This window comes from Rhinopithecus roxellana, chromosome 4, assembly GCF_007565055.1.
Source record: "Rhinopithecus roxellana isolate Shanxi Qingling chromosome 4, ASM756505v1, whole genome shotgun sequence".
NCBI lineage: Eukaryota > Metazoa > Chordata > Mammalia > Primates > Cercopithecidae > Rhinopithecus > Rhinopithecus roxellana.
In genome coordinates this window covers 54,595,723-54,622,166 of record NC_044552.1, presented here as the reverse complement: position 1 = coordinate 54,622,166, position 26,444 = coordinate 54,595,723, and the positions used below count along the sequence as shown (strand labels likewise).

The window sequence follows — 26,444 nt, the reverse complement described above, 5'->3', positions numbered from 1 at the left end:
ATCAAGACTGGCCAGGGCAGTGGCTCAAGCCTGTAATAGCAGAATTTTGGGAGGCCCAGGTGGGAGTGGGGGTAGAGTGGGGATCCTGGGTATCTCTTACGTCCAGGAGTTCCAGAGCAGCTTGGGCGATATAGGAGCGCCCCACCCCTACCATCTCTAAAAAAGAAAGAAAAAAAGCCAGGCATGGGGGTGCGCGCCTGTAGTCCCGGCTACTTGAGGGGCTGAGGTGGGAGCCTGGAAAGTCGAGGCGAGCCACTGCACTGTATTCTGAGCTACAGAGAGAGACCGTATCTCATGGGGTGAAAAAAAAAGAGGCAGGGGGAGCGGGGAGAGAGAGAGGGAGAGAGAGAAAAGAAGGAGGAGGGGGAGGAGGAGGAGGACGAGGACACAGGTGTGACCACTGTCCTCCAGAGATACAGATTCTGGCATTCTAAAGGAAGAAGGACAAAGAAACCCAAACCAGTTTATCCAAGGCTTCAACTTTTCAGTCTGACCCTTTGATCTACATTCCATTATTTTGGTAGCATGGTAGGAGTGGATTCGGAGTGGACACAAACCCTTTTCAGGATTAGATCAGATAACTAAAATGCAAACCAACTTCTTTATTCCTTCACCTCAAGGAGCGTCCTTGGAAAGTAAACACACTTTGGGGCATTTCAAGGGGGGCGCAGTGAGAGGGTGTCCTTTGCGCCTCAGCTCCAGAGAAAAACGAAAGGTGGGTGGGAAACTAGGACAGAGGTTAAGTAAGAGGGGACTGAATCAGCGAATGACAAAGGGAGCAGGGCTCCGCACAGGGGTAGGAGGAAGAAGAGGAGTCCCTGGGGCTTGTGTCAAGTTTCCTCTAAATGGCTAGACAGCTGCCAGGTGGGAGAGGCGGAGGGCGAGGAGGCGGGTTCCGCACGCGGTTGGCCTGGGGCTGATCCAGTCTTCAGCTCTCGCTGGCTGGGAGTCCGGGGCAGCCACAGAGGCCACACCCAGGGCTTGCTGGTCCCGCGCTTTCCGGAGCTCAGCAGGCGCTTGCTGCTTGAACTGGCCAAAGAAGGAACGAATGAATGACCCTTTTGCCAGGATGGAGACCCGAGGGCCTCAGGGAGCTGCGAATCCCACGGACTCCTCCCGCAGCCTGGGGGATCTCGAGTCTTTTCTGAGCGAGGTGGGGCGCGGGGCCCCGCTGGCTCCGGGAGCCCGGAATCCCGCGACGGCGGGGGCGAGCCGAAGCCAGGGTGGCGGCCACGAGGACAGATCGGCAGGTCGGGCCCTCGGACCTCGGGCCGGAGAGGAATTGGACCGTGAGTCCTGGGTCAGGGAGAAAGTACTCTTTCTCCTGCACCCAGAGAGGTGGTTAGGGACTCAAGGGGACCCTGCACGGGAAAAGGTGGCCGGCGCAAAGGACCTTCCTCACGCGGCGGGTGGAGAGGACCACGGCGAGGAGCCCAATTACCCTTCTGTCTCTCATCGAGAAAAGCGAATTTCTGGCAGGCGTGTAGCCCCGCCGCGGGACCCAGCAGACCCATCCAAATACGTGCTTGTGCGGGTGGAGGATTATCAGGTAACACAAGAAGTGTTGCAGACCTCCTGGGCCAAGGGTCGCATGACCACCAGGACTGAGGAGCACTCCGTGACCGCGCTCACTTTTCGCAGCAGTAGAGAGGGACAGCCTGGGGGACACCGGGCCCCTGGTGAACCTCGGGATCTCCAGGAACGAACAGGGGCACCCCGCGTTCACGCCGCGGAGAGGAGGGTTTCACCGTCTCCAGGGACCTTGCTCGAGGAGATTAAACTCTAAAGAGTAACCCGAGAAATGTTCCGGGATGGTGGATGAGCGATCATCCTTAAAAGAAAATGCTATTCTGGGAACTCCAACCAGCAATTAACCTGCAAAAGGAACCTTTTGAGAGGCTGGCGCAGAACTTCAGGCAGGCAGATTAAGAACTGTAAGCAGCATAATACCTCCTTTGTGGCTTGAATTCCTTGGCGGTGTGGGGACCTAAGTCATTCAGAAGAGGGAGAGAAAAGATATTTTCAGATTGACAGAATGTGGGAGTTTTGAAATGAGAAAACCTGTTGTTAATTTGCATTTTGGAATAACTCAATTGATCTCTTTTCTGTTCCCCCCACGCCACCCCGCACTCTTGTTTCTCTTTAGGACCTAGAAACAGAAGTGAAGTTTGAAGTCTGCTCTCTGCAAAGAGGGTGGGAGTGGGTGAAGTAGAGAGGCTTGTTTTAAAAGCCAAAAACAGAAAGTAAGAAGAAATGGGAAAATAAAACCAAAGCAGCAAGTGACTCTCTTCTGATGTGCACTTTTCAATTTTCTTCCACACATTTCAGTGTTAGAAAGAAAAAGAGACGAGCTAGGGAAAGAAGGAGTTGGGGACAGAAGACTAAGATTTCGACATGAAATTCCATTTACAAGGCTTTACCGCAAACAATAGCTAATTTAGTCCTGTAAACATGCATTTATCATAAATTTTTAATTTTAATATTAAAAATACTGCTTGCAAATGTTCTGATGTAAAGGTAGATAACAATATGTAGTTTGCCATAAAATGAATGCATATCTTATTCTTTTCCTTAGTTCTTCATTAATGAGACCTGTAGTCAAGAATGGATTGAAAATACCGATCTCCTGGTGTAGTTAAAAAAATCTCTTCTGGTATTGCTGAAACAACTAATTTTTCTTATTTTGTTTATTCTTCTTTATTATTAAATACCATCTGAATTAACTCTTTAGTAGTTGGCCTGGTTGGAGCTCTGCGAGGAGCAAAGCTGCCCTCTCCAGGTGAACTACTTGACTTTACCACCTGAAGGAGTATTTACTGCAAGACTTAACAAAGCAGGTAGGACTCTGGCTTTTGATGAGCAAATGGTTGCAAAGTGCCTCCTTCCCCAGTCTTCCCTTTTGCCTTCATTTTTAGTTTAAAGCTTGAAATGTTCTCAAAAGATCATCTGATTCACCTCTTGCCTCCTGGCAGGCCAGATAGATAAGACGCTCCTGTTTCACTCCTGAGCTAATCTAGGCCTAGAGGTCTTGTAGCATATCTAAGTCACACAGCTAGTAATTGCATATGCTTACCAAGTGGATGAAGAATGTGATAATCTCCTTCCTAAAGGTTTGGGGTGGCCTTTAGAGGATTTATTTGACCCTCACTTAGGGGTCAAAAGATGACTGAGGATATCCTAGGTTTTCTTTTTTTGTTTTTTTGTTTTGAGACAGAGTTCCACTCTTGTTGCCCAGACTGAAGTGCAATGGCAGGATCTCGGCTCACCGCAACCTCTACCTCCCGGGTTCAAGAGATTCTCCTACCTCAGCCTCCCGTGTAGCTGGGATTACAGCCATGCACCACCACGCCCAGGCTAATTTTGTATTTTTATTAGAGACAGGGTTTCTCCATCTTGGCCAGGCCGGTCTTGAACTCCTGACCTCAGGTGATCCCCCTGCCTTGGCCTCCCAAAGTGCTAGGATTACAGGCGTGAGCCACCGCACCTGGCTGATATCTTAGGTTTTCTAACTCATGTTTGTGAGAAGTACTAGAGAATTACCTCAATGTTCCTGAATCCTGCAAGGCCTCTTGGCTGGAGAATCATCACTAGCAGTTCTTAGGCCTGTGAGACCCTCACTTGGGAGAGGAATTCAGCATCTGAGCTCATCTGTGTTCAAAACTGCTTGACAGGTAGAAAAGATTCATCCCTTAAGATGAATCTCTTTTCCTTAACAACCCTGCCTGACTCCAATGGTAGATTAACCTGTTTGGCATATAAGTTTCAGACCTGAGCTTATTAATTTGGTTGAATCATCACATGCCCAGGTGACTGATCATTGAATATGGAGAACAAAAAAAGTCTCTTTCACAATAACCAAAAATGGCAAGTAGCATCACTCAGCTGCCTTCTCTGGAGGCAAGCTCTGGAGGTCAGCTGCTTGGGTTCAAAACTGGCTCTACCTCTTTATTAACTGTGTGCCCTCGGGCAAGTTGCCTTATCTCTGTGTGCCTCTGTATCCTGATTTGTTAAGTGGGGACAATAAATAGTATCAACTTTATAGAGGGTTTTTTTTTTTTTTAAGGGTTAAGTTAAACGAAAATACTTAGAACCTTGCCTGTCATACAATAAATGCTCAGTTAGTTACATTTTTTATTATTAGCATGGTTATTATTTAGTTCATTTTTCATCCTAACTAGGCTTTAGTCTTTTGTTTAGTAACAAAGAGCAGAAATTGTATAACACAAGAAATCTAATTAAAGTCAAACCAGTGGTTTTTAATAAGACTGTTCTGTACTCCTGAAAGCAAGGACTTATTTCTAGCTTTTCCCAACCTTTAATGGATCAGTAAGTATATTTCTTAAATTCCTTAGAAATGACCTTCATGTCTTGTGTAGGGACTCATGGTAAGGCTCAAAGGACTAAGGTATACTATGCTTAACAGTCACTGAAGATATTTTAGTACTGCCTAGTTCTGGGCAGATGGGAGCTTTGAATACTTTCTTTAACCTGTCAGGTTAGTTTGTTTTCCCTCTGGGGCTTTAAATCTGATGCCCTGTTGTCTAGAAAAGCAAAATAGACACAATTTGTTTGCATTTTGTCTTTCGGCCAAAAATGTGTTTAGCCAGGTTAGCTTAACTCCTTTAAACCAAATATGTTTGAGTTAATTATTTTTTTTCTTTCCTCACTGTGTTTCAAGCAATGAAAATTTATTTTTAAAGTGCTTACTGAACTTCCCGATTAACCGCATGCAACACGTTTATAGATTTCATTTAATATAGAGTTCCTTCTCATTGGAAACAAAAAGTAGTAAGTCGAAATACTGTTGAATTTGTTTCACAGATGTTCCTGATCCAAGCAGAACCCTATTATTTGAAGAGCCTGACAAATCTTATCCCATTTAGAAGTGTCCTGGGAGTGCATCCAAAGTGAAACTTGGGCATCCTCAATACTAAGAAATCTCTGAGAATGGCTGGGTCTTGGCTCTTTGATCTTACCTCTACTCCACTGAAAAATACGATTATCTAAAATTGTGTTAGGTGGATGAACCACATCAAAGACTTCCAGAGACCACTCCAGTGACCATAAGACAAATGTCAGAATCGCATAACCACCAGGATCAGGCAAGTGTCATCTTCTCTTAAAAATATTTGTTTACAACCGCGATCTCCTTTTGGGAATCATTACATTTGACTTGCTGCTTATTTTTGTTGGATGTTTCCAGTGCTTGATGATAAAACTTGATGTGGCTCTTTGCTTTGAAAAAGAAAAAAAAACTTTTTATTAAAAGAAAAAGTTATACACACTGCATAAAAATTGGGGAAATGTTATGAAGACAAAGAAAATTATAATAAAGGAAACAAAAACTTACAGATGACCCCAAATCTCTTTTAATATTTGGCAAGTTTCAAATATGAGTTTTTTTGTTTTGTTTTGTTTTTTGTTTTTTAGAGACAGCACCTTGCTATGTTGCCCAGGCTAGTCTTAAAATCCTGGACTCAAGCAATCCTCCTGCCTTGACCTCCCAACACGCTGGGCTTATAGGCATCAGCCACCATGCCTGGCCAAGTATGGTTTTATTTTATTATATCTTCATGTGTATATACCTACATATATACATAGATTTTTCTAAACTATATAAAGTAGTATTAATGTAACCTCTGTATGTTTCCTGAATGTTGTGTTTATATAAACAAACATATACTGATGCTACTCCTGATGTGTTCTGTGAAATGGCAGCATGGGCATCTCCAAGAAGGTTTTTAGAAACGTGGAATCTGAGGCCCCATGCTAGATCTACTGTATCAGGATTCGCATTTTATCAAGATCATTGGATGATTCACATTAAAGTTTGAGAAGCATTGAGATATTCTCATATTTAGTTCTGTATTCTATTTTGTCACTTACCAAAACTAAAAAGTTTTTTTATTCTGTGTTCCCAATTAATTGTTAACAATGCCATGAAGATAATAATTTGTAGAATTTTGAAAACACTTAAAGATTACAGGAGGGTGAAAGATAGAGGATATGAATTGGTAAATTGGCAAAGAGATCTCTATGAAACTTTATAGTGTCTTTTTTTAAAGAGCTTTATTATTTGAAAGTTTGTCCTAATGAGCCATTGACTCACCATTGGATTTCAAACTATTTCAGAAATGTGGCTATTTCGTTCTCTAGGGATATGAAATAATACGTTATCAAAAACTCCCGTGAGGGTGAAAAAGCAGGAAGTCATTAACATATTGCACAATTGCAACTCTGCAGGCTGAGTCAGAACTTGTCAGCCACTTGTGATGAATTGACAGGAGTGGGGAAAAGGTGGAGCCAGAATTTGAATCAACTGATTCAGATAAGTAAACAAAGGGCTGTGACTCTTGAACACCATGACATCTCTATAACTGCAGTCAGTACTTTGCTCTGTAATTAGGGAGGGCAAATCTGTGAATTTACTTCTCTAGATGAAGGTAAAGTCCAGATTACTTTGGAGAGAGTAAGGAGTTATGATTGGTTTTCAGGCATTATGCAGCCAGTAGTCACAAACAAAACATTAAGGCTTGGTTATCTTCAAAGCAAGGAATTAACCAAATTCAAACTTACATTTCTAACCTTAGAACAAAACAAGAGGTGGAGTGTGTGGCTCACGCCTGTAATCCCAGCACTTTGGAAGGCTGAGGCTGGTGGATCACCTGAGGTTGGGAGTTCAAGACCAGCCTGACCAACATGGAGAAACCCCGTCTCCACTAAAAATACTGAATTAGCTGGAGTGGTGGCGCATGCCCGTAATCCCAGCTACTCGGGAGGCTGAGGCAGGAGAATCGCTTGAACCCGGGAGACGGAGGTTGTGATGAGCCAAGATCGCGCCATTGCACTTTAGCCTAGGCAACTCCATCTCAAAAACAAACAGACAAACAAAAAACAGAACAAGAGTCTTTGAGGAGACTGCAGCCCTCCCAAAAATAGAACAGAGGCTGTGTTTGCAGAGCTTGGTATAATAAAAGAGTCAGCCAGCATCATTTGTGCTTGGCAGGGAAGCGAAGGCAGGTAGGGCAATAGGAAAGCTTTGTAGTGGCCAAGATGGTCTTACCAATTCCTCAGTTTGACTAAATTTTAGATAAGCTTCTTCTTGACTTAGGTCCCTGACTTTCCCTTTCTTAGAGCATTTACTTTAGAAGACGTTCAATTGTAAATTCTTTCTCTGCCTCTTTGAAATGTAAGTGTAAGGAAGATCCAGGTATGTCTTTCTTAAGGACCTAGGAGCCATTCCTTTGAGATGTAATCAAAAACAAACAAACAAACAAACAAACAAAAAACCCAGAGGTCTCTAACTATCAGTCTCTGTGGGAGGGTGGAAGCCCAGCTTCTCAAAGTGCCAGTCAGCAAACATAGATGGCATAATCACATTGATCAGTGTCCCTTTTAACATTGTCTCATAGTTTTTCACTAGCTCACTTTAATGCTTTAAACGTTCCCACCTTTTGTTTCAAAGGACTTGAGTTCAATCTCTCTCTCTAATGCAATAGTTTTTGTTTTTATTGTTTGTTTTTTGAGACAGAGTCTCGCCGTGTCGTCCAGGCTGGAGGGCAGTGGTGCAATCTTGACTCACTGCAACCTCCGCCTCCCGGGTTCAAGCGATTTTCCTGCCTCAGCCTCCTGAGTAGCTGAGACTACAAGTACATGCCACTACGCCCAGCTATTTCTTTCTTTTCACTTTTTTTATTTTTGGTAGAGATGGGGTTCCGCCATGTTGGCCAGGCTGCTGGCCTAAAATGATCCAGTTGTCTTGGCCTCTCAAAGTGCTAGGATAACAGGTGTGAGCCACCATGCCTGGCCTCTAATGCAATAGTCTTGAATAAAGTTTTCTTTGCTTACTTAACTCTGTTCCATGCAATTACTCTTTAGCACTAGTGGAAAAAGAAAGGCTTTAGCTATGCTCTGCTTGGAGCCTATTGGCATGGGGGAGCTGGAGGCAGGTGATCTAGAAGGACAGCTTCTTACATGATTGGTTTAGGGATTTCTTAGGTGGGCCCTGCGTTGGAAAAAAGAGAGAGAGAGAAGCTGGCAGTCACTGACCAAGTCCTGACCTATTGAGCTGATTGCTCCAGAGGCTGTGGTTTGACTTCCCAGGTTGTGACTTTCTTGTCACAAAACTTGTAGGTTGGAATTCTGTAATAAATGGTATCAATCTCATAAGTTTTTTTCAAGGATTCAGGTGAATAAAAAAATTCTTAGAACAGTGTCTGGCATATAATAAATACTCAAAATTAACTATTATTATAATTAGTAGTAGTGGTAGTGGTAGTGTGCTGTTCAGTTTACTTTTCATTCTAATTATTAGGCTTTAGTCTTTAATGACAAAGAGCAGAAGACATAGAACACACACACACACACACACAAATCAAATCCAAACCAGTGGTTTTTACTAAGACTCTTTTCTATCTTTTTTCATATTTTACCATATATGATCTGGTCATTATCCATACATATATTCAAGCTTTCATTTGTGTTAGACCAATCCTAAAGACCAACTTAGAAACTGAAAAATCCAGTCATAAAATTCTGGAAGATTTAGTCACAGATTTATTTTATGGAGATAATCACATTATACTTGTTTATTAGAAACATCCAGAATGCGGCCTTGCAAGTAGCTTTTTTATGGAGGTGAAATATGCTTTGGCATAGTTTAATCCTGTTGACATCCAAAATGCTATGTAATGGACTACTGCCACCTACTGAAAGCAAAGTCAAGTCTGTGTGAGTCCACCTTGGCATGGGGTATTACCTAGTGGTCACTGGGGTTACAGCATATATAAGCATTACCTTAAGACTGCATGACTTGTTCCTGGCCCAAACCCCTGAGTGTTAAATTTGCTCTGTGTGACCATTGGACCATCCTTAGGCCATTTTCTACCTTCAAAACATCTTGTGACTTTGAGCGTATTTGGAAAGGCCATGAGGTCCATGGAAAAGTGGGCACAACTGTATATCTTGAATTCGACTTACTTGGAAGAGGACAAATGAGGTATAAGGGGTACCACCGACTTTTTAACAAAGCTAGAGAACTTTCAGGGAGGACTTCAGAATGCAGTCAACTTCTGTAAGGATTCTCTAACTGGTGTCCCTGTGTCAGGAAAAGCCCTAAGCCTACCTGTGGACTTTCCAATCCAGCCTCAATGTTATCCCATGCCCCTGAGGTTATAGGGTTTATGCTATAGTCTTTCTATCCTAACTGGGTGGAATAATGTACAAAGTTACAAATGAAATAAATAACCTTTTATTAGAAATTGGTAAGTCCGGGCGCAGTGGCTCATGCCTTTAATCCCAGCACTTTGGGAGGCTGACGTGGGTGAATCACCTGAGGTCTGGAGTTCGAAACCAGCCTGACTAACATGGTGAAACCCCCTCTCTACTAAAAATAGAAAAAATTAGCCAGATGTGGTGGTGCGCACCTGTAATCCCAGCTACTCTGGTGGCTGAGGCAGGAGACTTGCTTGAACCTAGGAGGCAGAGGTTGCAGTGAGCTGAGATCACACCACCGTACTCCAGCCTGGGTGATAGAGCGAGACCCCATCTCAAAAACAGAGAGAAAAAGATTGCTCATTTCTCTCCCTGGTTGGGATTCTGTTGGAGTAGAAGAAAGGGGATTCTCTGACCTATATATTCAGTGGCATGCCAAGGACCAAACATTGGGTGGGGTTTGCTCGGGAGAGAACAATAAGCAGTGCTTGTCATTAGAGATTTTAAAACAATGATAAAGCCAGACTAAAAGTCTTTCTGCTTTCTTTTTTTAGATGGAGTCTCACTCTTGTTGCCCAGGCTGGAGTGCAATGGCGCAATCTCAGCTCACTGCAACCTCCTGCCTCCTGGGTTCAAGCTATTGTCCTGCCTCAGTCTTCTGAGTAGCTGGGATTACAGGCATGCGCCACCACGCCCGGCTAATTTTTGTACTTTTAGTAGAGACGAGGTTTTGCCGTGTTGGCCAGGCTGGTCTCGAACTCTTGACCTCAGGTGATCTGCCTGCCTCAGCCTCCCAAAGTGCTGGGATTACAGGCTTGAGCCACTGAGCCTGGCCTCTGCTTTTTATTACTGTCATGTAGTTAGTGATAAAATGCTTCTATCTGAAAACAAATTTATTGTTTTAAATTCTAAAAGATTCTCATGATTATTGTTTAAATTTTAATAAAGCAGATGTAATTTTCAAATTAGCACATTTTTATTCTTCTTTACTATATTTTTTCTGTGTGGAAGATCATTGAAAAGCCTCTGTGCTGTCCTCCTAATATCTCTATCCCTCTGTCACTGTCTGTCTGTCTGTCTCTCTCTCTCTCAATCTGTCTCACACATAGACTCAATTAAATGCATTCATTGTGAGAGTAATTTTTTTTTTCTTTTTGAGATAGAGTCTTGCTGTGTTGCCCAGGCTGGAGTATAGTGGCATGATCTCAGCTCACTGCAACCTCTGCCTCCTGGGTTCAAGCGATTCTCATGCCTCAGCCTACCAGGTAGCTGAGATTACAGATGCGTGCCGCCAAACCTGGTTAATTCTTGTATTTTTAGTAGAGACAGAGTTTTACTATGTTGACCAGGCTGGTCTTGAACTCCTGACCTCAGGTGATCCCCCTGCCTTGGCCTCCCAGTGTGGTGGGATTACAGGCATGAGCCACTGCACCTGGTTGGGTTCAGATCTTTAGAGCTCACTTTGAGTGTACCTTGTGTCTCCAATCCCTGTATATAAATATCTGCATTTCAAGAACAAATTTAATATAAACAATACCACAGCAATTTTGGTATCTGAGGAAGAGAACTTGAGTTACTTCAATCATGCCATTATATATGACTTATTATGTGTAACATTTTAAATAAGGAAACACCAAAATGTATTATTTTTGATCAGTGTAAATTTATTTCACAGCTGAGCTGTTTTACTGTATTTGAGTAATGTCTTTAATTAAAATTTATTCTTTTTTAAAAAAAATAGAGATGGAGTCTCACTCTGTCACCCACCCTGGAATGTAGTGGCATCATTGTCACTCACTGCCTCAAACTCCTTGGCTCAAGTGGTCCTCCCACCTCAGCCTCCCAAGTAGCTGGAGCTATCGGCACAAGCTACCATGCCTGGCTATCCTTTTTTGTTGTTATTTTTTTTTTTTTTAAGCTAAGGAATGAATAAAGAAAATAAAACATTGCATGACTGGTACGATTTAGTTGTCTTAATTGTTTCTTCATATCATTTGGATCTGTGTCTCTGCCCAAATCTCATGTTGAATTATAATCCCCAATGTTAGAGGTGGGGCTTGGTGGGAGGTGATTGGATCATGGGGGTGGTTTCCCATGAATGACTTAGCACCATCCCCTTGGTGCTGCTCTTGCAGTGTGTGAGTGCTCACAAGATCTAGTTTAAATGTGTGTAGCACCTCCCTTCTCTCTCTCTTGTTCCTGCTCCCACCATGTAAGACAAACTGCTCCCACTTGGTCTTCCACCATGATTGAAAGCTTCCTGAGGCCTCCCCAGAAGCAGAAGCCACTATACTTCCTGTACAGCCTGCAGAAACATGAGCCAGTTAAAACTCTTTTCTTTATAAATTACCCATTCTCAGGTATTTCTTTATAGCAGTGTAAAAATGGACTAATACATTTCTTTTGCAGATATTTCAGTTTTATTAAAATTTACTTATTAACTTGACATTTACATGAAATACTATTATATCAGACTGTAACCAAAAGAGCAAAGTTATTATTTGTTTTACTTTATGATTACTAAAAGTTATTTTCTCATATTAATATAAAAGTTGACTGCTTCTGATGGCAGATACACTAAGTACGTCCCTGCCAATATACAGTCATAGAGTCCTAAATATGGAAGGAAGATAGGGTTGCAACTAAAATTAGATTTTTTTTTTTTTTGAGACAGTGTCTCACTCTGTCACCCAGGCTGGAGTGCAGTGGCACAGTCTCGGCTCACTACAACCTCTGCACCCTGGCCTCAAGCAATCCTCCCACCTCAATCTCCCAAGTAGCTGGTACTACAGGCTTGCACCACCATGCCTGGCTATTTTTTATATTTTTAGTAGAGACAGGGTTTCACCATGTTGGCCAGGCTGGTGTCAAAGTCCTGACCTCAGGTGATCTGCCCACCTCAGCCTCCCGAGTAACTGGGGCCACAGCTGTGTACCACCACACCCAGCTACTTTTTCTTTTTTTTTTTTTTTGTATTTTTAGTAGAGATGGGGTCTCACCATGTTGCCCAGGCTAGATTTCTTGATCTTTAATTAAATCTGTTATAGTCACTGCAACTGTTTCAGGGGTCTCCAATCCCCGGGTCACAGGCTGGTATTGGTCTGTGGTTCCTCATTTAGGAATTCCTCATTAAGGAATGAGGCCACACAGCAGGAGGTGAGCGGCAGGCAAGTGAGCAAGCTTCCTCTGTATTTATAGCTGCTCCCCATCACTCCCATTACTGCTGAGCTCTGCCTCCTGTCAGATCAGCAGCGGCATTGGGTTCTCATCTAGGAGCATGAATCCTATTGTGAACTGTGCATGTGAGGGATCTAGGCTGAGTGCTCCTTATGAGAATCTAATGGAGGTGGAGCTGAGGTGGAGCTGAGGCAGTGATGCTAGCACTGGGGAGCAGCTGCAAATACAGATTAGCATTAGCAGAGAGGGTTGACTGCACAGAGACCATAATCAGTTGCTTGCAGACTCGTATCAAAACCCTATCAGTGAGTGGCAAGTGACAATTAACCTGCATCTGGTAGCAGGCTTTATAGTGGCAAGTGAGTTGTACTTCAATTGTACAGCTGCATCTGGTGGCCTTAAGTCTGTTTGAAACAACTTCAAATCTCCATATGTTCTAGATCAAAGTCAAGGTGGAATATCCTAAGATTCCCACAAAAGAAAGCACTGAAAACCCTGCTTCCATTTTCAATATCTTATCTTTGTGAAGCAGGGTTTTCTGCAGTGGCTGCAACCAAAATGAGATTACAGAGTAGCCTGGACATATGGAACACACTTTCAGTGTCACTGTCTTCCATCACCCCCAGATGGGACTATTACAGGAAACAAGCTCAGGGCTCCCACTGATTCCCCCTTATGGTGAGTCATATAATTATTTTATTATGTAATACAATGTCATAATAAGAGAAATAAAGTGCACAATAAATGTAATATGCTTGAATCACCCCAAAACCATCTCCCTCCCCACTCCTGGTTCATGGAAAAACTGTCTTCCGTGAAACCAGTCCCTGGTGCCAAAAAGGTTGGGGACTGCAGCACTAATTAATTTTGACTTTGCATTCAGAATTAACTGATATGTTATTGAACACCATTTGTGAACTAAGTGTAATTCAGAAAATGGAACTACCCCTTAAATATGTTCAAACAATGAACTAAGATTAGCAGCTTCCATTTTAAACAATTATTTACAATTTCATTTAGTTCAACTGGGAAGTCAGGGAACCAGAGTATTTTCCAATGGACTTATCTAATTCACATTGTATGCCTATACCAAAACATCTGATGTACCCTATAAATATACACACCTACTATGTACTCACAAAAATTAAAAATACAAAATTAAAAAAAAAATGCTTTATAGAAAATACTGGTTGGGGATGACCAAGATCACCTAATGTTCCTCTCAGCTTAACTAAACATTAGACAGTTTTCTTGGGAAAATTTTCATTTATAAATTCTTTCTCTTCTCCTTTGAGATGTAAATCTATTAAAAAGTTTGCTACTTTTGCATTCCAGAAATGTCTTTCTGAAGGGCTTAGGAACCATCTTTTTGAAAAGTAGTTATCAAGGGATAACTACTAACTCCCCTTCTAACTCCCAGTCTTTCTGGAAGGGTAGGAGCCTGATTTCAACGTGAACGAATTAGCAAGCACAGATGACCTTATCGCAGGGGAAAATATTTGTAAATTTAGGAGTAACACAATGTTGTGGGCACATCGTACTGACGAAACTCTCCCTAACCTCCTTCAGTACTTTTTCATAGCTCACCCCACTGCTTTAAACCTCTCTGCTCTTTGTTTCAGCAGAGTTGCATTTAGACAATTCTGGCCTCTCTGTTGCAATAGCCTTGAATAAAGTCTTCTTTGTTTAACTTTATCCAGTGCAATGTTTCCTTTGACAAGAATCAGCTAACAGTAGGGGAGAAGGATTTATGTTGATGAATGGGAAGTATTTGATTTCATAAAGGCTAAAGATGCTTTGTGTCTCAAGGGAACTGACAATGATTTCTTTATTGTGCTCATAGGAGTCCCTTGCTCATGCCTTTGCTGGAACTTCAGAACACCGAAAACAGGGACATGGGGGTCTTCAAGTTCCAACTTCGCTAAGAAAAGGAGTGAATACTTTTTGGTTGTTGTTGAGACAGAGTCTCAGTCTGTCACCCAGGCTGGAGTGCAGTGGCACAATCTCAGATCATTGCAACCTCTGCGTCACTGGTTCAAGCAGTTCTCATGCCTCAGCCTCCAGGGTAGCTGGGATTACAGGTGCACATGGTCAAGGCTGGCTAATTTTTATTTTTATTGTTTTGTATTTTTAGTAGAGACGGGGTCTTGCTATGTTGCCCAGGAAGGTCTTGAACTCCTGGACTCAAGTGATCTGCCCGCCTAGGCCTCCCAAAGTGCTGGGATTACATATATGAACCACTGTGCCCAGGCAGGAGTGAATACTTTGGATTTCAGCAAGCTGGCTGTATGCCCAAACAATTCTCTGTTATTAACCATTGCTTTTTAGTTATTCACAGAATAAAACCATTGCCTCATGTTTAGTATGATGTGATCCTCACTTAAGAGCTGAATTTTCTACATTACAGTTTTTTTCATTACCATTTTGGTGATGTCCATGATCTCAGGACAAATTATTATAAAGTACCTTCCCCAGCCGGGCGCGGTGGCTCAAGCCTGTAATCCCAGCACTTTGGGAGGCCGAGACGGGCGGATCACGAGGTCAGGAAATCGAGACCATCCTGGCTAACACGGTGAAACCCCGTCTCTACTAAAAAATACAAAATACTAGCTGGGCGAGGTGGCGGGTGCCTGTAGTCCCAGCTACTCGGGAGGCTGAGGCAGGAGAAGGGCGTAAACCCGGGAGGCGGAGCTTGCAGTGAGCTGAGATCCGGCCACTGCACTCCAGCCTGGGCAACAGAGCCACACTCCGTCTCAAAAAAAAAAAAAAAAAACAACAACAACAACAAAAAAAAAAACAAGTACCTTCCCCTCACAAACACATATCAAATATAACTACTGATTGGTGACAGAAGGACCAAACGTTTCATGTTTGAAAGAAAAAACCCTAAAGCTCTAAGTGAAGGTTCTATTTGTCAAATGTTTTATTTATCTGTTGGACGGAGGATGGCAGTATGTTTCCACTACAGCAATTAGAATACGAAGTCATTCTGATGTGACATGAGAGCACTCTGTGACGGTGCAGCTGACCCCCTAAATAATCTCCAATCGCTTGGCAGAATACTGTGGCCGGCGAAATGCAGGAAGGAGAAATTCATGCTAAGGACAAGATAACAGTGAGAACTGAGGCTCTGGTGCATATGCAGAGCCTAGGCCTGGGCAGAGCACAGATTTTATGAGGCACTGGTCAAGTGGTGAAGCCAATATCCGGGCTTAGGTCCAGGTCCAGATGGGAGACTCCAGGGGGTGGCTAGAAGGTGAACTTTGCAGGAGGCTGGTGAAAAACAGGAAAAGCTCCATCTTGCTGATGGCTCACCAGCACACATCCAGTGACCTGGACACAGACATGCTGGGGGGTTATAAAACATTCTCAAAAATCTAAAAAACAATCTAGACAAAGACGAAAACAGTCCACATGTGATTTCTTCTATTTTGGAATGTGTAGATCATTCACTTAACCTTCCCTGAGTCTCATGAGCTCTGTCTTCCAGTTTAAGCCCTGGAAATACATAATGAAGCACAAAAGTCAGCTTTGCTTAATGAGCTCCATGGAAAAGACACACAATAAAGAATGACAAGTAAAAAGTAAAGCCAAGTGTGTCAGGGGAACATAGTAAAAGTGCCTAATGTGGCTTGGAGAGTCAGAGAGGGCTCGTACTTTATACAAGAGCTTTATATCTAAACTTTTATACAAAGGATGAGAAGTTGGCCAGGAAAAGATGGGAAATTTGTGGAGGGGGTCATGATAGATTTGAGGGCTGGAAGAAATTTGACTCTGGCTAGGGCATAGAGCAGGAACTAGGTTCTCAGACCTGAAGCCAGAGGAATGAGTAGAAATTACATCATCATAGGACCTTGGAAACCAATGTTAAGAAGCTGCCAAAGCACCTTGAGGAGAGAGACTTGATTAGTATTATTTTGAAACATGAATTTTTTGGGAAATGTCAAGGTGTCTGAAAAGTGGAATGAGTTAAAATTGAGGAGGGAAACATTCTAGGTAGGTTTTCATTAAAACAACTGAGGTCTTAATGATTGTATATATATGTATTTCCTAAGGCGTGTTGTGTTGAGAATGGTATTTTTTTTCAGCTTAAGTTTAATGAACTTTGTGGTTGTGTATAGAGCAAAGATAGTCTATTGCACTGAAATGTGGCATTATTAAAAGTTTCTACTTTCAGTCCTTCAGAAGACCCAACCAGGTCTTTTAATTCCTGCTCCCATAGTCTGTAAATTCTAAACCTGTTGCTTGCTTTATGGTCAGTAAAATGTTGCAGATAATTTAGTTAGATTTCATGTTTTTGTTTCTTTAATTTATAAGGTAAGTGTGACAAGTGTACTGAAGACATCAAAGCTCAGAAAAATATTTAAAAGCAGATATTTTGGCCAGGCGCAGTAGCTCACCCCTGTAATCCCAGCACTTTGGGAGGCCGAGGCAGGTAAGTCACCTGAGGTCAGGAGTTTGAGACTAGCCTAGCCAACATGGTAAAACCCTGTCTCTACTAAAAGTACAAAATTAGCCGGGCATGGTGGTATGTGCCTGTAATCCCAGGTATTCCAGAGGCTGAGATAGGAGAATCGTTTAGAACCTGGGAGGCGGAGGTTGCATGAGACAAGATCGTGCCACTGCACTCCAGCCTGGGTGACAGAGGGAGACTCTGTCTCCAAAAAAAAAAAAAAAAAAGCAGATGTTTTACAACAAAGGGAAAGTATCCTAGTATCCTAAATTACCACTTACAAATTAGCATTATTTATATAGGACTTCCAGCAAATAGATTAACTCCAAGAATGAGAAACATTTTCTCACTACCTCTGATCATAAAGCAAGCTTTTTAGGAGGTGAAAGGCTACAGTTATTACCTGGAAATCTTTGTTAAACAAAAGCTAACCATTCATTTCACAAATGTATGTTTAATGTCAACAAGACTGATACGTTTAACGTCAGTGTCACCTGAGCTTGGCTCTGAGACTTGCTCTCAAGGGGTCTGCAGTGTAATAGGTGAATCTTATAGTGAATAGGTAGTTTTTGTTGTTGTTGTTTATTTGTTTGTGTTTTGGAGACAGAGTCTCGCTTTTTCACCCAGGCTGGAGTGGCACAATCTCGGCTCACTGCAACCTCCACCTCCAGGGTTCAAGCAATTCTTGTGCCTCAGCCTCCAGGGTAGCTGGGACTACAGGCATGAGCCAGCATGCCCAGCTAATTTTTTGTATTTTAGTAAAGACAGGGTTTTACCATGTGGCCCAGGCTGGCTTTGAACTCCTGAGCTCAAGCAACTTGCCTGCCTTAGCCTCCCAAAGTGCTAGGATTACAGACGTGAGCCTCTGCGCCCGGCTAAATAGGTATTATAATTTTTATCAGTGTTACAAGATAGAGTGCTGGGGTTGCCCATGGAAGGAATGCCTAATCTAGCTTTTTGGGTTAGATTTTCCCACCTGCCCAGACATAAATGCATAATTGAGTGGTGTCATCCAACTGAATGATAAATAAAGCATCTTAGTGTGTGTATTATGTACCCTGTGTTTAGGCCTTATTCAGTTTCATGGCAGGAGTCTAGCTATCCAATAAGATAAATCACATATTATTATTGTTTATTCTTGAGAATAAGGGGAGACAGTAGGATGATCTTATTTTTTTATTAATTTATTATTATTATTTGTTGTTGTTGTTGTTGTTATTGAGATGGAGTTCTGCTCTTGTCACCCAGGCTGGAGTGTAATGACAGGATCTTGGCTCAATGCAATCTCCGCCTCCCAGGTTCAAGCGATTCTCTGGCCTCAGCCTCCCAAGTAGCTGGGATTACAGGTCCATGCCACTATACCCAGCTAATTTTTGAATTTTTAGTAGAGACAGGGTTTCGCCATGTTGGCCAGGCTGGTCTGGAACTCTTGACCTCAGATGATCTGCCTGCCTCGCAAAATTTCTGTCTGAATGCAGTAAGTAATAAATGTTAAGGAAATAATGGAGGAAAAGAGTGCCCTAAACACTAGAGGAATGTGAAGATTTGAAGAGATTGTAGCACTCATGGTTGAAGCACAAAATTTGTTTTGTAATATTATTTTTTCTGACTGTAACAGTTTAATTATGATTGTATTTTAAGAATATTTCCAGCTGGGTGTGGTGGCTTATGCCTGTAATCCCAGGACTTTGGAATGTGGATAGATCACTTGAGCCGAGGAGTTTGAGAACAGCCTGGGCAACACGGTGTAACCCTTTCTGTACTAAAAATACAAAAATTAACTGGGCATGGTGCCATGCACATGTAATCCAAGCTACTTGGGAGGCTGAAGTGGGAGGATCACTTGAGCCTAGGAGGTCAAGGCTGCAGTGAACTGTGATCACGTCACTGCACTCCAGCCTGTGCAACAGAGAAGACCTTCTTAAAAAAAAAAAGGAATATATATGCATTTTTGCCTAAAATAAAAATAATATTATTACTGGATTAAAACAGAAAACAAAAGGTCCAGTATAACTAGGGAAGTTTAGAATTCCTGAAGTAGACAGCAAAATCCTTTGAGAATAAGCCACTCTGTGAAAATCTGGACTATTGCTACTTGTCTCTTAGTACAAAGAAGCCTCCAGATCCAGTTGTGTGAGAAACCAGGAAGAGCTTGTATACAATATTGATTAGAGCTCAAGAGACAGAGTAAAAGTAATTGCTGTTCACAGTGAAAAGGGAAGGTTAAGGAAAACATAATTCCTTCCCTCCAAATACTAACTGCAGTAGGTCCAAGAGTCTGGAAAAGAGTCTGGAAAAAAAAAAAAAAAACTTTCTGTGTGAAAAAATTATTGCTCCATGTCTTCTCTTACAAAATGATGGCTCAGTGTCAGATGTTGATAACGTGCACTCCAGAGACCATTGTTTATGTTTCTAGGCTATTTTTGTTTTGTTTTTTAGAAAATACAAATCAAGAACTGTTGACAGAAATTGAGTTTATAACAATGCAAATTATATGCAGATTGTTTTTCATTTTTTAAAATTCTTGTTCCAGGTGTGATATTACATTTTTTTTACTTGAAAGTCACTAATGCATGTAATATTTTCTCATGTATCGTCGTGTGTGTGTGTGTAAAAATTAGGAGACTGAATTGTACTGTGTATCTGGTATTACTTAGTTACCAATGGGTGAAGAAAGCCTATTCTTGGTTGGCTGCTGTTTATCCATCACTGAGTGGATATCTGAGTGAATGCTAAGTCATTGTTTGTATAAGCAGAAAGGCCCAAATCACAAACTGCTTGTGGTGCAGCTTTGCTGTGACTCTGCTAGGAACAGAGAATTTATTTCAAGCTCTTAGGCTTCAGACATTTGTGGAATAAATTCATTTCGTTCTCTGAATTTCAAAATTTACACTAGCAGAAAGCTCTTTCCTCCCACCCACCTTCCCCAAAGAAATTCTAAAAACAAAACAAAACAACAACAACAAAAAAAAACTTCTGTTTATACATATTAAGGCAGAACTTTTTTGGTTGGGGTGAAGTTGCTGCCCATTGTCTTTCTGCTGCTTAACTTTCTCCTCAAACTCCTGAGGTTCTACCCTAGCGTCAGCCACGAGGAATCTTCAAAGATTCCCTTAGAAAATGTTGATCTAGTGCCTAATGTCCCACAGCCAATTTAGAACCAGTTCTGAAGTTTAGTGCCGTATAGAAAAGTACAAAATCTTAGCACACTCGAGCTCCTGACCTCAGGTGATCTGCCTGCCTCGGCCTCCCAAAGTGCTGGGATTACAGGCGTGAGCCACCACGCCTGGCCGATCTTACTCATTTGAAAAAGAAATGCTTGTATGCAGAATTAGGAGCAATCTTGGAGGCCAAGATTAAGTCTTGCCAGATTTTTCAAACCACCTTTCTCAAGTAAGATCCATTACCCACTGAAAAGGGCAGGAATGCTTCTCTCTTGATAAACTTTCCCTTAGAGGTGAGGAAATGCTCAGGATTAAAGTGTCTGGTTTTTCCCACTGTGCTTGATCCCGAAGTACTGAAACCAGCAAGATGATAACCTCAGTGGCCTAGAAATAAAAATGTTTGTATTAGTCACAGAGATTAACTTTCTTCCTAGAAAGGTCACTCTCTAAAGACATATCGTAATCTTGGTTGGCAATTTTTCAGAAGCAGGGTGTTCTGGAAGGAAATGGAAGAGGCGAAGCCAAAAGGTGGCAGGTGGACTTGAGGCTTAGTGTGGAATATGCGCTTTCCTAACCACATGTTTATTCATGTGCTTACTAAAAAACTCAAGCCTTGGACTCAGAACTGGGAACACATTCTTACTTAGTCATATAGTGGCTATGTAATAACAGCATGTCATTTAACTTTTGATAAACCCCACTTTCTGTATTTGTATGATGAGAGTTAAATAGTCTTCATTTGAGACTGAGCCTTAGAGGAAACAATACATGTGAAAGAAACGGGCAAAACTGGCACAGTTCCTGGAAGGTTTGGGGGCTCAGTGAAGGTTGGTTTTTACCTCCAGTGACTATGATAGTGGATATTAAACCAAACAAGCCCATCTAAACTTTCTTAAAAACAAACTTCCCTGCTTCCAGAGCTTGCTGCATACTGGGAAACAACTTTCTACAAAAGAGAAAGGAATTTTAATTGTGATGTGGGAAAGGATATTCTGAGAACTAAAATAAATAAAATAAAATAATGATAAAAAGCAAAATCTCTCCCCCAAATTAAGAACAATATTCTCTACTTCATTTTGGTTCATTACAATTGCCTCTAATTTTTTTTTTTTTTTTTTTTTTTTTTTGAGACAGAGCCTCGCTCTGTTGCCCAGGCTGGAGTACAGTGGCACGATCTCAGCTCACTGCAAACTGTGCCTCCCATGTTCAAGTGATCCTCATGTCTCAGCCTTCTAAGTAGCTGGGGCTACAGGTGTGCACCACCACACTCAGCTAATTTTTTTTTTTTTGGTATTTTTATTAGAGATAGGGTTCACCATATTGGCCAGGCTGGTCTCAAACTCCAGACCTCAAGTGATCCACCCACCTCGGCCTCCCAAACTGCTGGGATTACAGGTGTGGGTCGTCATGCCTGGCCCTACAGTTGCCTCTTTAAGAAGGCTTTGGAATACTATCTTGGTGATTAGCTGTTTTACAAGGCGAATCTGTGTAGTTTTTCAAATTACAAAAAGCAAACAACCACTTTAAAATGTTCTGTTTTAAAACTTTAGGCTGGGTGTGATGGTGCACACCGGTAGTCCCAGCTACTCATGAAGCCGAGGTACGAAGATCGCTCGAGTCCAGAAGTTCCAAGGCTAGCCTGGGCAACATAGTGTGACCCTATGTTTAAAAAAATAATAATAAAATAAAAAACTATCTATCTATCTATGATTGATTATTTGTATCCCGATATTGTACAGACTTTCTCCTCCTCATAGCAACTGTGCTAGTCGTTTCCATTTCACAAAAGAGATGATTGAGGCCAGGCATGGTGGCTCACACCTGTAATCCCAGCCCTTTGGAAAGCCGAGGCAGGCAGATCACCTGAGATCAGGAGTTTGAGACCAGCCTGGCCAACATGGTGAAACCCCTTCTCTACTAAAAATACAAAAAATAGCCACGCTTGGTGGCGTGCACCTGTAATCCCAGCTATTTGGGAGGCTGAGGCAGGAGAATCACTTGACTGGGAGGCAGAGGTTGTAGTGAGCTGAGATCGTGCCACTGCACTCCAGCCTGGGCAACAGAGAGAGACTCCATCTCAAAAACAAAACAAAACAAACAAACAAAATAAAACAAACAAAAAAAGAGATGATTGAGGCTGAGTCTCAGTAGCAAATAAGTCAGACCCCCTATATCTTCCTTCCTTCCTTCCTTCCTTCCTTCCTTCCTTCCTTCCTTCCTTCCTTCCTTCCTTCCTGACAGGGTCTTGCTCTATCACTCAGGCTGGAGTGTAGTGGTGCAATCATGGCTCATTGTAGCGTCAAACTCCTGAGCTCAAACAATCTCTTGCTTCAATCTCTTGAGTAGATGAGGCTACAAATGCATGCCACCATGTCTGGCTATATTTAAAATTATTTTTGTAGAGACGAGGTCTCGCTATGTTGCCCAGGCTGGTCTTGAACACCCAAGCTCAAGCGATCCTCCTGCCTTGACCTCCCAAAGTGCTGGGATTATAGGCGTGAGCCACTGTACCTGGCCCCCTTTCAAATACAATGCTCCACCCAGCTCACAGCAAGGTAAATGGCTGGAACTACAATCCTGCCACTATTACTGTTTCTATAGTCTTTAAAATTTCTTTTGACATAGTTTATATTTGTTTTCTATTTCATGGCTAATCTGATCCATTCAGTCCAACAGTGTGCTTAATGTGTGCTGAGAAGAGAAGCTCAAAGATGGATATAGTCTTTTTGTCCCCAGAGAATAGGAAGTGATAGTAAGGGGAGGGGCCCATATAACCAGTGATTTTGTGGATTTATGCAGAGGTGGGCCCAGAAGCAATGAAGAAACTGGGTATCAAGAAAAAAAAATTAGCACTATGGGCATACCATGTAAATTTATGCCAATTTCTGCCTTCAGTTTATTTTTAGGAAAGATCTATACATAGTTCCTCAGTTTACCAGGGGAAATCAGAGGGGTGCATCTGGATATCACAATATTAGGAAGCAGAGGGCATGAGAATGTGTCTGTGAGTGGATGGAAGTGGAGCCTGGAGGTAATCCTAGCAAGAGGACTGTGTGGGGAAAGCACAGTCTCTGAGAGGAGCACACCTTACCTGGGACTCCGGCTCCCTACAGACCAACCTTGCGTTCCTGACACTTGCTGGAACTCTCTGAACCCCATTTTTCCCAACTATAACATAAAATGTAATACCGTCTTATAAAGTTTCACAGAAAAATTATTATCCTTAATTATCCACTAATTCATTCAATAATTATCACATATGCATACATAGACATTCACTTACCTTTTGTCGAATGATAGGGAAGGAGGCAGAGAGAGGGAAAGAGGAAGGAAGGGAGTAAGGGAAGAAGAGGGGAAGGAGGGAAAGGCAGGCCAGGATTGTCTTTGACAGTTTATCTCAGTGCTTCTGTGATTGTAAGCATCAGAAGTTCTCTCCCCTCACCTCCCCTTCTTAAACCTTACCTTTGGAATGTAGTAATTTTTAAATATATTTGTGGTTGTTGCATGGGGTAAGCTTGTGGGCAGAATGTTAGTAAATCTTTCTACCTCATGACTGACAGCATCTGTGTGTGGCATTTGAGTTTGGTGTGCGCCTCAAGGTTGGGCCGATCGCACAACTTTGGTGATCTCATTGTGGACCTACTCTGGTTAAAATGGAATTAAACTGTTTAGCGTCTGGGCTGGGAGTGGGTGTTGGAACAGTCTTCCCCATTTTTTTTACTTGTGGAAATCAAACCCAGTGTTCTTCCAATTTTGGTTCATTTTTTCTCTGCACTGCTTCCACCACTCGGCCTCTATTCCTATGCAAATTGTGATGCCTTCAGAGCATCTCAGGATGCTTAAAGAGCAAAATTTACTTTCTTATATCAAAGGGAAACTAAAGATACAGACTATCCTCAAGGTACAGATTACACGTTACCCTCTGTGATTATAAAATTCTGCATTTGTTCAGTCCAAGATATTTCTGGTTTCCCTCTTTCGTGGTTATAAAAATCTGCATTTGTCCAGTCCGAGATATTTCTGGTTTCCCTCTTTCAGACAATGCTCAGAATCTTAGGAGACTTACTCTGGACCTCAGGACATATCACTAGCAAAATTCCCCAGGGTAACGTGGAGGCTGTGGTCTCTGCACCTGTTGTGAACAGATTATTAACAAGTGCCACCAAATTTTCATCACTGAAATAGTCAGCAAATGTGTCATTCTCCTGAAAGAGTAAAATGAACCAGTGATGAAATAATTTTGTAATGGATAACCATAACAGGTACCTTATCATTGATTTAAAAAACAAAGCATTACGTTTTCTCATCAATTGAATGGAGTTTTAAAATTATACAAATATTGTGAAGAATTTTAGGATAAAGCACATTCCAGAATATATAATTCTGAAGATGAGCAAGGCTGTTTGCCACTTGGAAGTTTGGAAATTAGTTTTAATTGAGTGATTAGAATATTGCCAGCACTGTTTCTTAATCAAATTTTAATTAAATAATTTTTCTCAGGTTTGCCTATTTAAATGTTTCTCAAGACTGAGAAATAATATTAATTCTAAAAACTAACACATGTGAGATCTTCTATATGTTTTGTTTTTTTCAGAAAGTGATATAAAATGTGGGGAATATTCAAGAATGTAAAATGTAATAAATAGCATTATTTGGAGTGTACAAGTTACCAGTAACTTGAGTAAAGTCATCTTTCTTCTTCAAAAGAAGTGTTTTTCCTTCAGATGCTATTAAACTAAATGACAAACAATAACTTCTAAAGAAAAAAACATCACCTCCTGCTGTGTGACCAAAAAGGCATCAGTGAAACTTCTTGGGTCATTTTTGTCAAGTTTATGACAGTGATCTAGGAAGGTCATCCCTATAAAAGAAAACAATTCATCTCTATTTCTGAGTACTGTCTTATGACTTTTTAGGAGAACCCTCCAAAAAGAAACATATTGAACAGCTAAAAGAATAATTTTAAAAAGTAATTAAATATACATGTGTACAACTTGTGACAATACAAAGAACATTATTTTTGAAAGGATTATAGAAATAGCGCCTTGAATTTCACTTCAACTATTAGGTTGGAGCAAAACTGCAATTACTTTTGCACCAACCTAATAACAGTGGCAGACTAAACTAGATGAGATTTCCTCAATTTTTGGAATTAACTAACTTACAATGAATATTGATATGGCTTACACTAAGTTCTATGTACCCAGAGTGTTTTGTGTGTTATTCCTGTGACAATAGTTTTAAATTAGGGGTTAGATGGGGCATGAAAATAATATTGGCTTTATGTTAAGAGCTACAAATCCAAGTGTTTTTCTTACAAAATCTTGGGTGATTGCAGGTGAATAATCAAACTAATTTAGTTCTACCTAATACAATAATCTTACCACTAATGTCTTCTGTAAGATCACAAAAACTAAAACATTTATAATAGACTTACTATTCATAGGTACTATAGAGCAGCACCACTTAATCTAATATTCACTGATTCTTAAAAAGTTCAGGAAGGACTTTATTGTTTGCTAAATTTTGTGTTTGTTAATATATTCATTTTTGGGGAGCTGGGTCTATATACTTAGTCATATTTAATCATATTCTCAAAGGAGTTCATCAGCCTTCATCAGCCTTTAGACAGACATAAAATGTCCTGTCTAAAATTAAACAGTATAATTGTCTGTTTCAGGGTTCCCAAGCACCTGTATTTAGAGTAAGTCTATATTTATAGTAACAGAACCTAAAGTATTACAAAGTGAGGTAATATGGTTGTCAGTGGTGCTATTCAAAATGAAAACTATTTGAGAAGGCTCTTTTTTCCCTAGATTCTAGAAGATAGTGACTTTATCACTCACAATGATAAAATATTGAATTTTAGCACTATTGTGAATGTCTAAACCTAAGCTCAGAGTAAATACTAAGGTTTTATTTAGCACTTACGGTTTTTTGTACTTGGTAGTTGTTGGGGATCAGAAAACAATACCCCAAAACGAAGGCCTCAGAAGCAGCCTCAGAAGCATAAGTTTTTCTCTGACCTTCTATCAGTCCCCTTCTCCCTTGAGCCTAGCCATAGAAACTAGAACCACTTTTCCCCAAAGCCAGAGCATCTCAGGATGCTTGAAGAGCAAAATCTATTTTTTTTTTTTTGGTGCCCTGTCATTCATGCTGGAGTGCAGTGGCATGATCTCAGGTTCGAGCGATTCTTGTGCCTCAGCCTCCCAAGTAGCTGGGATTACAGGTGCACACCATCATGCCTGGCTAATTTTTGTATTTTTAGTAGAGATGAGTTTTGCCATGTTGGCCAGGCTGGTTTCGAACTCCTGACCTCAGGTAATACACCCACCTCGGCCTCCCAAAGTGCTGGGATTATAGGCATGAGCCACCACACCCGGCCCAAAATCTTCTTTTGATGGGAGAATTATCAGATGTATTAACCAAACAAGCCC

General features: G+C 41.5%; 1 protein-coding gene across 4 annotated transcripts; it reads left to right on the top strand.

Annotated features, from left to right (window-relative positions):
* Positions 1–872: 872 nt before the first annotated feature.
* On the top strand, positions 873–11,173 carry C4H6orf141 (chromosome 4 C6orf141 homolog). 4 transcript variants are annotated; one of them, XM_030929627.1, is made up of 5 exons: positions 873–1,934; positions 2,735–2,837; positions 3,236–3,468; positions 4,822–5,102; positions 10,955–11,173. In XM_030929627.1, the coding sequence occupies exon 1, from the start codon at positions 1,049–1,051 to the stop codon at positions 1,784–1,786; it is 738 nt and encodes a 245-aa protein (XP_030785487.1). In that variant the 5' UTR covers positions 873–1,048; the 3' UTR covers positions 1,787–1,934; positions 2,735–2,837; positions 3,236–3,468; positions 4,822–5,102; positions 10,955–11,173. The 4 variants fall into 4 exon arrangements, with proteins under 4 accessions (XP_030785487.1, XP_030785485.1, XP_010373298.1 ...); XM_030929625.1 differs by lacking the exons at positions 3,236–3,468; positions 10,955–11,173 and adding an exon at positions 6,244–6,695 and having other exon boundaries at positions 2,732–2,837; positions 4,822–5,547; XM_010374996.2 differs by lacking the exons at positions 3,236–3,468; positions 10,955–11,173 and having other exon boundaries at positions 873–2,837; positions 4,822–5,240.
* The last annotated feature ends 15,271 nt before the right edge of the window (positions 11,174–26,444 follow it).

Coding starts and splice junctions, on each gene's coding strand:
- C4H6orf141 (XM_030929627.1), top strand. CDS start 1,049: ATGAATGACCCTTTTGCCAGGATGGAGACCCGAGGGCCTCAGGGAGCT.